Raw genomic sequence first — 13,195 nt, 5'->3', positions numbered from 1 at the left:
ATCACACACTCACTAAAAAAAGATGCACAAAAAAAAGTAAATAAATTCACGCTCGCACCCTTCATCAGCACATACACACGTCTCTGTCCATTTCGTCTCTCTTTCACTTTATGCTGACTTCAAACAAAATGAACGTTTCCACCCACGAAAGTAAATATAAATTGTTTACGGATTTTACCGAACGCTGTACCTTAACAGCTGTTTAGTTTGGCATTTTTGCCAGTTAAATCGAAAGATCGCCCAACCAGGACGTTCTGCAAACCCTGGTGGAACAAAATCCCATCGTAACTGGCAGAGAAGCTTGGATTTAGTCATTCAACCATTCATTGACACTTGTGTGTCATCGGTAACGTCAGCAAATTGGGTTCCTCACAAACTTTCCGAGTCTAATCGTGCACAGAGAGTGAATGTGTGCCCTTCTTTGCTGCCATGTCTCACGAATGAACCTTGTTTGGACCGAATAGTGACTGGCGGCGAGAAATGGGTTCTCTATAAAAATGTCAAGTGCTGAAGACATTGGGTAGGGAAAGGAGAAACACCAGCACCCCAGGCTAGAGAAGGTTTTCACCCACGTAAGGCATTGTTATCTGTTTGGTGGGATATGAAAAGTTTAGTCCACTTTGAACTTTTAAACCCAAACCAAACAATAACAAAGGAGATCTATTGCAAGCTGAGGTGAATTTATTAGCATGGCTGCTTGGTATGCTACAGGCCTTAAAATATACTGTATGGTCCCTTATTTCAAAGAAATGAAACAATTGTAGTGATCTTCCGTGTTATACCTAATGGAATGTGAACACCCCATCTTTTTTTCTTCTCATATTTTAGGTCTTAAAATATCATTGCGACCCCCATTTCCATTCAAACCTCTGTCCATCATGTCTGATTAAAAATGCTTTTCATTCATATCTAAAACTAGAGCGATCTGGCTGCAATTTCTAGAATACCAAATGACCACCTATTAGGATACTCTACTTTTGAGCTGAAAAGAGTGATAAAAATTACAATAAAGAAATATGTATTCAAAAATAGTTGACATTATACCCGTTATGGTCATCTTTCTACAAAGATTTCTTTCAGCGAATTTTCCTGAAGAAAATGAGTTAGAAAGTGATATAAGTTGAAAGTAAAACATCATTTTATAATAATTGAAAATGTTTTGCTACAAAATGAAAATTGAAATTTTGGGAAAATTGTGATGTTTGTCTGTGTGCATATGCATGTGGTTTGATCAATAAGTATCCAGACTGTTGCTATAGTAACAAAGCTAAAGCACACTGAGTAAAGCCACTTTGCACGAATTGACCTTGAACTCTGCTGTGCATGCGCACTAAGTTTTAACATTCTAGCTCACTTCCGCTGTTTACAGCAATGCTTGGAAGAAAAGTGTGTAGCATGTGATCATCACAGTGACCGTGACAGGAAGTTGAGCAGAGAATTTGCCTTAAATTTTGCTAAAAGCTTGGCGATAACTGCTCAGAGACCTATGCAAAGTTTTCATCCTTCTTGATACAATTAAGGAGATCTTGTGCAACTTGAAACCCGAGTGTCATTTTGGTCAGCTGAAAGCAGTTTTGGCACAAACTCGGCAGACTTGTATCTCATACCCAAACCTCCAGTCATAATAAACTGAACTGATCTGCACATCTGCGATGTTTTACTCAGTTATGCTGGTTGCGAGTCTCTCAGAACATTCGCCAATATCAACATTTTTCAACCATCTTGGAAGCACCTGAAACACTTATACACTTGTGTGCAGCTCATACACCCCTCTTCATACACTTTCTGCAACTTTGCGTAGGCCTCTGAGCAGGTACCACCCTGACAACTTGCTTTGTCATGGTCAATGCAACGATTACACACTACACATCTTCCGTTCAAGCATTGCTATAAACAACAGAAGTGAACTAGAACGTTATAACTTAATGCGCCTGCACAGCAGAGTTCAAGGTCAATCTTTGCCAAGCAGCTTCGCTCTGCTTGCTTTAGCTTTGTTACTATGGCAACAGTCTGGACACTTATTGATCAGACCTCATATATTTCAAAATGTATATTGCTCAGCTTTTTGAGCTTGTGAATGTCCCAACTGTCTATTGTGGGTATCTCTTCTGCCATGTGGATGCAATCAAGCATTTCGGGAACAAGTCTGAGAAAGTATCATAAACATAGCATTATCTGCATTTGGCATGAGTCCACATGATTTGTGTAGGCATTTGTAGTTTCATTCACAAACAACATGGAATGTTGTTAGAGTCAAGTGCAGGAATCCATGACTCTTAAGTTCTGATCTGTGGGTTAGACGCTGGAGTGTGTCTATAACTTGATACAAATCAGTCTGATGGCCTTTTTCTGGATCCCACTCCATTGTGGGCCTCACTTAAGCTTTGTAGGGTATCAATAATTGTTGAGAGCTAAAGTATTTTATGTTCCTGATGAGAAGGATTTGTATTGAGATATGGTCCTAGCTATGTTAAAGATATACTAGGTGAGATCCTCAATGATGGTGTGACTCAACATTTGGGATGACTTCAAGAGCTATTGTGATTGCAATTCATGATTAAAGGAGTTGTGGTGTGGTGATATTTTCTTTATGAGCAGTGTTTGTGTTTTCTTTGTATTGGTAGAACAAAGACTGTCCTATCCCCTTTAGAAGATTAGAACATGCTTTCAACGTCTGTGTTTATGGGGTTGGTGTCTGTGGTTATTTTGTTGAATGGATGTGCTGTGTCTTTGTTGAGGATTAAGCTGCCATTGAGTTCTGTGAAACTTAACCCTTTAGTATTTAATCCACCCATATCCGGCCCAAATATTCTACCTGTTTTATGTTAAAACTGACCAGATCCAACCTCTCACACCTACCCTACAATGTCATTCTCAATATATAGAAACACACCGTTGAAATCTTGAAGCTATGCAATAATGTATGATCAATTCAGAGCAATAGATTTGACAAAATAATCTGAACATTTGAGGGTTAAATCAGTTTTTGTGTTTATGAAGTGGTTTCCCTGGGCTTTTAGCTGTCTGAAAGCGGTTGTTATAATTCTGTTCATTAATACTTGATTGTGCTCTGATGATGAGAAGCTAAGTTGTTGGAGGAGAGTTGAGGGACTGTTTAGCATGTAGTTGTGATAGCTGGATGTGTGGAGCAAAAGATGGTGTCAGCAGGAATCAGTGCAGTTAAGGTGGTGATGGAAAAGTAGTTTAGTAGTGATGTTATTGTTGTTTAGCCCTAAATTCTCTGATTGAGAAGACCTAAGTCCAAAAGTATTCAAGCTGTGAACCATGCAACCTTGTATACAGTGTAATAGATATGTCTATGTTTTTTTAAGAAGGCAGTGTGTGATTTGAGGAATATTTGGCTGCTGATTCTGGCAGGTTGTAAGACCTAATAATGGCTTCCTTCTTGGTGTTATCGTTTCTGTACCAGGACATTTTGCCTGTATTAAAATCTTCTTGTGGTGCTATTTGTGAAGAAAATTGAGCTCAAGTAGGTTTTGCAGAGAAAGAGGTGTAACCTATTGGTGAGATTAGTGCTAGTATATATATATATATATATATATATATATGATTATTACATTAACTCTTTTGGATTTAAACCAACCATGTCCTACCCAAGCATTCTACCTGTTTTATGTTCAAATCAGTTGTTTGCAGCTTCTCAGGCCTACCATATAATGTTACTTACAGAGTAAACAGATTATTGAAATTTCAGAGCTATGAGATAATGCATGATTAATTCAAAACACTGAATAAACAAGCATTACATTTAACAAAGTAATCTGAATGCTAAAGAATTAATGCACTTTATGCTTTTGGTTTTACTTTGGTTTTGCACTGTCTCAATTACTGCAAACTTTCATGCTTTTTTACTGGCATATATCTGGACCATCAAGTTATGTCTTTGCAACCAGCAGCTATGTAGGGAACAGAACTTTCCAGTTCTATGCAAGTCTGTCATTGAGATGTAATTGGCTGCTTTGTATGTGTGTGTGTGTGTGTATAGGGTAGGCACTATGAATGTTGGCTTGTTGTTGGCACTCCGTCGCTTACGACGTCGAGGGTTCCAGTTGATCCGATCAGCGAAACAGCCTGCTCGTGAAATTAACGTGCAAGTGGCTGAGCACTCCACAGACACGTGTACCCTTAACATAGTTCTCGGGGATATTCAACGTGACACAGTGTTACAAGGCTGACCCTTTGAATTACAGGCACAACAGAAACAGGAAGTAAAGAGTGAGAGAAAGTTGTGGTGAAAGAGTACAGCAGGGTTCGCCACCATCCCCTGCCGGAGCCTCGTGGAGCTTTAGGTGTTTTCGTTCAATAAACACTCACAACGCCCAGTCTGGGAATCGAAACCGCGATCCTATGACCGCGAGTCCGGTGCCCTAACCACTGGGCCATTGCGCCTCCACGAATGTTGGTTATACTGGAGTCATTCAACACTGAGCATTAAGAGCACTGGTCAAGTGCATGAGAGAGGAATACTGGTTGTTTTATAATTTTTCACATCTGTCTATCCTAAATGTTGAACAAAGCTTTTTCTCAGAAGACACATTAGTGTCATTTCTAACTACACAACATCATCATTGCCATAATTCTAAATTCATTTTTTCTTGCTGACTTGAATGAGTCTCGCAATATTTCATCCCTCGTTATGGCCATTGGTCATTCCTTACACTCAGTAACAGAGATGAAAGCTAACTTTGTGTTCTAGTTTGCACAGCTAAATCACTTGCCATTTTACATTGTTTGGCTGGGTGCATTTTAATGAGCCACCAGCACTAGACGGGTCAGTGGCAAGAGTAAAGTATTCCGTTACTCTTTGTCATTTCTTATTCAGTTACTGCTCCATTAGACGCGTTGCCTATGATGCAGCTTACAGAGTCCAAATCCTCCATTCGTTCCTTCCTCTTGTTAAGGAAAGTTTACTTTGTCTCTTAAAAGTGTGTACATTTGGTAAAGTATATACAAGACATTTAATATCTTGTTCATAATCCTCATATTCATAGGTTCATCAAATGGTGGTTAACTATTTTAACACCAGAAGAACCCAATATGGATCATTAAAGAAAATAACTATCCTAACATTATTTCCTGTGACCATTCTGTTTAAACCATATCTCCATGATATTTCTGTATAACACAAATCTTTGAGCTAAGACCAATGCATGCAAGTTATGATGCACTTGTCATAAAGATTTTGTAACAAAATGTTCATGGCTAGACAAGGTATCTTACAATAGTGATATTTATTTGACTGGCACATAAGATGCACCATTTTGAGCGTGACCGTTGCCAGTACCGCCTGACTGGCCTTCGTAGGATTTTCGAGCGAGATCGTTGCCAGTGCCCCTGAACTGTGCGGGTGGCACATAAAAGACACCATTTCGAGCGTGGCCGTTGCCAGTACCACCTGACTGGCCTTCGTGCGGGTGGCACATAAAAGCACCCACTACACTCTCAGAGTGGTTGGCGTTAGGAAGGGCATCCAGCTGTAGAAACTCTGCCAAATTAGATTGGAGTCTGGTGTTGCCATCCGGTTTCACCAGTCCTCAGTCAAATCGTCCAACCCATGCTAGCATGGAAAGCGGACGTTAAACGATGATGATGATGATGCGAATATGTCTCTATGAGAATTATCTGTGATTGACATACACCAGCCTCATGATGTGTTCAGAGGTATTCGGTTTCTGAATCTTCTTTACATTTGTTATCTATATTTTGGAGGGTGTTCCTGTATTTTCTCTTTGAAGATAATTGAACATTTTATCTCTTGTCTGTTGTCCATTATCATCCTAGATCATATTATTCACAATCAACCTTCTTCAAGTACAGACTGACAACCCGACATCTTTGGCTTCCTAAAATTAGAATCTGTCAATTCCTGCTTTACCATTATTACAAACACTTCTATAATTAAGTTTTATGTTTGTATTATTGTATCTCTGTAATTTTTATTATTTAATTTTGCTGTTTTAACATTATCTTTTTTCCAATCTATTTGTCTCTAGTAACCATTGTTTGTTTTACTCTTTCTCTTTTCTTATGCTGTTTTGTTTCATTTCAGGAAACTTCTCACCCACATAAATGAAGAATGACATTATCGTGTATTATGACATCACTTATATAACCTTCAAGTAATTTATATGTTATGTAAAGAAAGGAATCACATTCGTATTTGAGAAACACCATGGAGGACACATCTGAGAATCAGATTCTTACTGAAATAAAATCTGAGAAAAAAGATGCTGATGAGACACAGTTAGGTGTCGCAAAGAAATTATACACTTGTGATGTCTGTTTACTAATATTCTCTGATATTGAAAGTTTGAATAATCACAAACATATCCACACAGACAAAAAGCCATATCACTGTGATATCTGTGGTAAAATATTCAATGTCCGTTCAAAATTAACTCGTCATAAGTCTACTCACACAGGTGAGAAACCATATCAGTGTGATATCTGTAGGAAAACATTCTCACAGAAAAACAATTTAACCCGCCACAATCGTATTCACACAGCAGAAAATGCATTCCACTGTGATATCTGTGGCAAAACATTCAAGGCCCTTGGGAAATTGGCGTCTCATAAACGCACTCATACAGAGAAGAAACCTTACCGTTGCCATACCTGTGGTAAAGCATTTGCTAAAAGTAAAACATTAATTAACCATAAACGCACTCACCTCAATGAGAAACCATTTGAATGTGATGTCTGTGGAAAAGCATTTTCCAAAAATAAACCATTAGTTATCCATAAACGTGTTCACACCAAAGAAAGACCATATGAATGTGATGTGTGTGGCAAAACATTCTCTCAGAGTGGGTATTTAACTTCTCATAAACTTATTCACACAGGAGAGAAACCCTTCCACTGTGATATTTGTGATAAAACATTCTCTCGAAAAGATTACTTGAAGCGTCATACACGTATTCATACTGGGGAAAAACCATATGAATGTGATGTTTGTGGTAAGGCATTCTCTGGAAGTGCAAATCTAACGTGTCATAAGCGTAAACATACAGGTGAGAGGCCATACGAGTGTAATATCTGTGGTAAGACTTTCTCGACAACTGGAAATTTATCATCTCATAAACGTATTCATTCAAACGAGAAACCATACCAGTGTGAAATCTGTCATAAAGCATTCTCTCAAAATGCACATTTAAGTAATCATCGAACTGTTCACACACGTGAGAAACCATATCACTGTGATGTCTGTGGCAAAGCATTCTCTATAAACGGAGATTTAACTCGTCACAAACGTATTCACACCATTCAGAAACCTTACCAGTGTGATACCTGTGGTAAAATGTTCTCTACAATGGAGATTTTAGCAACTCATAAAGTTAGTCACACAGAAACTGTACACCAGTGTGATGTCTGTGGTAAAATATTTTTGAAAAAGAGATATTTAGTGAGGCACAAACACATTCACTCAGGGTCGAACTCATATCACTGTGATATCTGTGATAAAGATTTCTCTACACGTGAAGATTTAACTATCCACAAGCACATTCACACTGGTATAAAACCATACCAATGTGATGTCTGTGGTAAAATATTTGCCCAGAAAAGATATATAATTAAGCACAAACGTATTCACACAGGTGAGAAACCATACCACTGTGATACATGTGGTAAAGCTTTCTCTCGAAGTGAATATTTGACACTTCACAAACGTGTTCACACCAAAGAAAAATTATATACGTGTGATATCTGCAGTAAGACATTTTATGATAATATAACTTTGACTGAACATAAATATATTCACACACAAGATGAGCCATTATTTAAATGTGATAAATGTGGTAAAGAATTCACACACAAATCTACTTTATGTATTCACCAGCATGTTCATGCAATAGAGTAATTATACTCTGTACAGTATTGGAGCTGGCTCATTAATATATGTTAACACATGATAGCTATCCATTTTTTGCAATACATTAAAGCTGTAACTACTACCTCTGCTGAAGCACATTGCTAAACTAATCATGTTGTTAACCAAAAATTTTGATGTGGCCAATATTTGCCAGTATTAACTTTATTATTGAATAAAAAAAATCTGTTTCAGTCCATGTCTTCCTCTTTTCCGCCTCTATCCCAACTCTGAGTGATTGAAACTGACCTCTTTGGTATATTCCTTCAGATCTTTCATACAACCAGTTCCCTTGAAGTTCAAAATCTCCACATTGTTTACTCAAAGCTTTGTTGCACAAAGAACACTGCCTGTAAAACATAGAATAAACCATCAACAACAGCAACAACTCCATTTTGGGAATTGCTCTAAGTAAAGCAGAAAGTTGTCTTTGTGCACAACATAGCCTGGACGTTCTCTTCCTTCCCAGACTGCAGCAGAGTGTTCTGGTCTCTTACCAAGAGACTCTCTTCTTACTTCGTAGAATCCTCAGGAAAATAACTATATAAGCAGCACATCAGTTGTAAAAACTTTATATTTTCTCCTTGCATCATCATCATCATCATCATCATCATCGTTTAACGTCCGCTTTCCATGCTACCATGGGTTGGACGATTTGACTGAGGACTGGTGAAACCGGATGACAACACCAGGCTCCAATCTGATTTGGCAGAGTTTCTACAGCTGGATGCCCTTCCTAACGCCAACCACTCAGAGAGTGCATCACTTATATAACTCCACATAATGCCAAACAAAACTCCCTGCAATTTTCCTTCCAGTTTCCATATTCACACAATATTCACATTCAAATATCTGATGATTCAATTGAAGTATCAAGTCCTGACTTTATTCTTTCTATCACTCTCAAGCAAAGCACCTATTCTGTCCTTGTTAAGCCATTCACTCTCTCTCTCTCTATCTCTCTCTCTCTCTCTCTCTCTCTCTCTATCTCTCTCTCTCTCACTCACACACACACACACACACACACACACACACACATGAGCTCCCAGTCCATGAAAGCATGTGGCTGTGTGCATTGCTGAAAATGGGTAACTTCAGGACCCATTGACTACAGACCTATATTTATAATGCTCTCTCCGCTATCTCGAGAACTGATGGATGGAAACAGTTGTAAACCACTTTCTCTGACAACTCATTGTTTTGATCTAGATCAACTAGAGACACTTGCTTTCCTCCATTATTCACCAGTTCTCGTTCTTTGGAACTCTGGTGAAAGCAGTGTTGTGGTACTTGAAATCAGCAAATTCCTCAAACATGTTTGCCATGAAAACATTTTAGCTAAATTACCCCAACTATAGTTTATGTCTCTATCATTGACTTCTTGTCAGACCTTTGCTGATAATGTTCTCTTCAATCCTGAGCTTATACTTTTGGTCTGTTATAATTGTGATTGTCTCCATGTCATCTCTATACTTATGATTCTACACTAACCCTTGAAACTTCTATATACATTAACATTGGTGCACAACCTAAATATTTTACGCCAAACCTGCTTTACCATTTTGCACAGGGCTCTTGAAAATGTCCATCAATTAGAATATAACACTCTAGTCTGTTTCAACAGCATATAAACACAAATCAAAGTAACAGTCTTGTACTTCACCTCATCTAGTTATGGACAACACATAAGTAAAATCCATCAAAGTCCCTAAAATGATTTCCTATGGTGATCTCCTTGTTCTAAACACTACACCCAATCCTACCCTGAGCTGCAACTTACTGGAATTCTTGTTTGGCCTACATTTTTCCTGTGAACATAGCTTGATGTCTGCAACAGCCTAAATCTGGAAAGGTTTTACTAACTTAAAAAAGTTATGATCGCATATATCAGATGGAATAAATATTGTGTACAAAATGAATCCATCAAGTAGTCTAGATTTGACGATAACGCATTAAAACTAGACAGTGTGCTGGGCTGAATCTGATTTAGATTGAAAATGTGTTCCTAAAAATGTCAGACCTGTGTGAACTTATAGAAATTTTTACCCCAATTTCAAAGGATGACTAAATGTAATCTTGTAACAAGAATGAACTCATTTGCTGTATGGTGTTTATAATTGTTCTCATATCATTGTAGTATTTGTGGTAAAAATTTACTTGGAATACACTTGATTTGACCACAAACTTATTCGTGGAATTGATAACTATACAGCAATATACACAGTATAACATTTTCACTGAGCAGTATATTAACTGTTCATGAACATTCATATAGGTGGTATCTATGGTAAAAGTGGGAAAATTGAGTGTTTTATGAAATTTAAATAGAATAAATTCAAAGTTTCATCATTTGACATCACAAATACTTGAGGTTTTAAAAGAATTATCCATTATAAATTCCGTGAATGTGTCTTTTACCCCTTTGAAATATTTTCATGTTACATTATTCCAGCCATTTCACTTTTCCCTCTTCGGCTGACAGAAGTTAGCGGTTATTTTTGTAAACTTTGATCCTGAACCCTCCAATATAGTATCAGTGATACTTAAGCTTGTATGTGTTTCTGTAGCCATTTACTTGATCAATTTTTATGAATGTAGTGTAACTTCTGATTATATTTTATATAAATATATGAAGCCATGTGTCCAATTATTAATGTTCGAAAATGTGTTGTTGCATTTCCAATTAGTTTACTTTGGATTAACTGTAATAATTAGTTTGATTATATACATACATTTATCATAATTTCATTGCCATTAATTGCTAACAATAAATGTGTATTTTGAAAATTAATTGATATAAGGTTTATCCTTTGAAAGCTTGTTTCTCATGAAAATATCTTCAAAATTATATAATGCCAAAGAAAAAGAATATATATATATATAACAAATAGAATGCAAAGACTGAAGAATAAATAAAATGTATGAAATTATTTGAAAATAAAATGACTATCAATGTTTGCTTTATTCTGTGGGTAGTGGAGTGATTTTCGTTTAATTTTGACTTCACAAGAGATACCAAGCTTTTCTGTTGTTCAGATGTTTGAATTAAGAATTTTACCATGAATGTATTATCTGTTATTAAATTGAAGAATAACTATATTGTATAATCTCAGACATAGCCCAAGCTGGGGGTGAGTAAAGCATTTACAAGGAAATGCAAAGAATGGTACTGATTCTTCAAGAATTGTCACTGAGATGCCGAATGCAAACAGCACATATAATGCTAATTATTTCTTAAGTTTATCAGTGAGTATAGAATGCTAAAGGTTGAGAATAACGAAGCTCATTGAATATCGATTAGCCTTGTAATCAACTGCCACAACTGGAAAAATGCGACTCAAGCTGATATACCATATCATGAAAGTATCACTGCAAAAGTAATAGCTTGGATAAAATACCATTTCACTCTGTATTAGAAGCTTTAACAAAAGAACTTGTTTTTTTGGAACAGCAATTGCAGGAGCAGTTCTTAACCAGTGCTTTTTGATGGGACCATATAGTGGATGTTAAGTAAGTTAGATGTAAATGTAAGATCCAGAAGGCAGTTAAAGCTATGAGGTGTTACAATTAGTCATGTGTGTCAGACTGTTGAAGTTGTAAGGGCTCTGTCTTTGCCAGCTTGTGTTCATCAGATGCAGAAAAACAAATACAGGACAGGATCTTTTGTGAATTTCACTATACTTGTGATAGTCTTAGTAATAATGAAGTACAGTTTAGAAACAGCTACTAAATTTAACGAAGTAATGAACTGGATACTGCAAACAAAGACCTTCAAAAATATTTACACATAATATTATATTAAATGTAGTGGAATAGTTGTCTGTGGTTATTCTTTATCTTTTTTGATTTTTGAAGAGATTCACATCAGTAACGCAGCTGGCTTCTGTGACAGTAAATACTTTTCTTGCACATCTCAAACAATGGTAGTCATTCTGTTATGTTTGCACCTAGAAGTTTTGATGGGAATGTTCCACTAATGTGTATAAATATGTCATCAAAGTGCTTATTAGACCATATGTTATCTAACAAATTACTCCATATGTTCTATAAGAATGTAAAACATGCCTGAGAAGAAAATTTATGTTAAACAAATAATCCAATGTTACATATATATATATATTTACACTAGTGCAATGCAATCTCTGAAGGTTTACAGAGTGGGGTGTGTATGTTTGTCTGCTGCAGGCACTAAGTCTAATTCAGGATAAACAGGCCTGACTGCAGAGGTTGCACTGGAAGGTAGGCTGACCAGAGCTGGTTGTGTCCTTATTTTCCCTCTCTCTTTTTTTCTTGTCAGCAAGGCTGGTCCTGTAGGTGCCTTCAAATGAAGGTATTGCCCAGAGGACAGTGAGATATCAGGCTTCACAATCAACAGCAAGACCAGACTAATGGTGATGATCAATGTGGCAGGTACCCAGAGATTTTTTTCCATGGAGTCTTTGTACCTCTTCTTTGGTGCTCCTCTATCAGTAACCAGAGAAGAGTTCACCATATGGCATGATATTAGGAAGTCCGTGACACTCCATCCTGGTGATGTGACCCACCCAGAATTAGCTGTCTTCAACAGTGTTGCTTTGCTACTGGTGACCTCCACATGCTCTTGGATCTCAATGTTAGACAGTCATGCCACTAGATGTTAAGGATGATGCAAAAGCAGCACTGATTGAATTGCTCAAGAAGTTGTAGGTGGTGCCAATAGATGACTCACAAGTCATACAAGAATATGATTGGAACAACGGTTCTGTACTCACTAATATTGGTCCCTTTCCTTGTGGCTATTGTTCAGTCCATTGGATGCACTGTTTGCTTTGGCCAGTCTGTTGTCAGCTTCCATGTTGATTTTTGGCATCAAGAGATGGAGTGCCCAAAGTAGATGAACTAGTTGACTGTCTTTTATTTCATTCTCCCCAATGGTGACGTGAAGGGGTGGTATAGGTTGATGGAGGACTTCTGTTTTGTTTAAACTGGCTTCTAGGCCTAAGTCCCAGACAGCTTCTGCAAAGCAAGGGGTGATGCATTGCAGAGCTGTCTGTGTGGAGAAGGGCACCATAATCTGGACTGACTCCTGTGTAGGTGGCACGTAAAAAACACCATTTGAGCGTGGCCGTTATCAGTACTGCTTGACTGGCCCTCATGCCAGTGGCACGTAAAAGCACCCACTACACTCTAGGAGTGGTTGGTGTTAGGAAGGGCATCCAGCTGTAGAAACTCTGCCAGATCAGATTGGAGCCTAGTGCAGCCATCTGGTTCGCCAGTCCTCAATTAAATTGTCCAACCCATGCTAGCATGGAAAATGATGTTTTTTAC

General features: G+C 37.5%; 1 protein-coding gene across 2 annotated transcripts in view; it reads left to right on the top strand.

Moving 5' to 3' along the window:
* Nucleotides 1-10,845, top strand: part of LOC106876062 (zinc finger protein OZF) — a 13,697-nt gene extending 2,852 nt beyond the window's left edge. For both annotated transcript variants that reach the window (XM_014924466.2, XM_052969831.1), the window contains exon 2: nucleotides 6,071-10,845. In XM_014924466.2, coding sequence (XP_014779952.1) covers nucleotides 6,194-7,879 — 1,686 coding nt within the window. In that variant the 5' untranslated portion in view covers nucleotides 6,071-6,193 and the 3' untranslated portion in view covers nucleotides 7,880-10,845. The remainder of the gene's footprint in view (nucleotides 1-6,070) is intronic.
* The last annotated feature ends 2,350 nt before the right edge of the window (nucleotides 10,846-13,195 follow it).

Source organism: Octopus bimaculoides, chromosome 7 (genome assembly GCF_001194135.2).
Source record: "Octopus bimaculoides isolate UCB-OBI-ISO-001 chromosome 7, ASM119413v2, whole genome shotgun sequence".
Lineage (NCBI taxonomy): Eukaryota > Metazoa > Mollusca > Cephalopoda > Octopoda > Octopodidae > Octopus > Octopus bimaculoides.
This window is presented reverse-complemented; position numbering and strand designations above follow the sequence as displayed.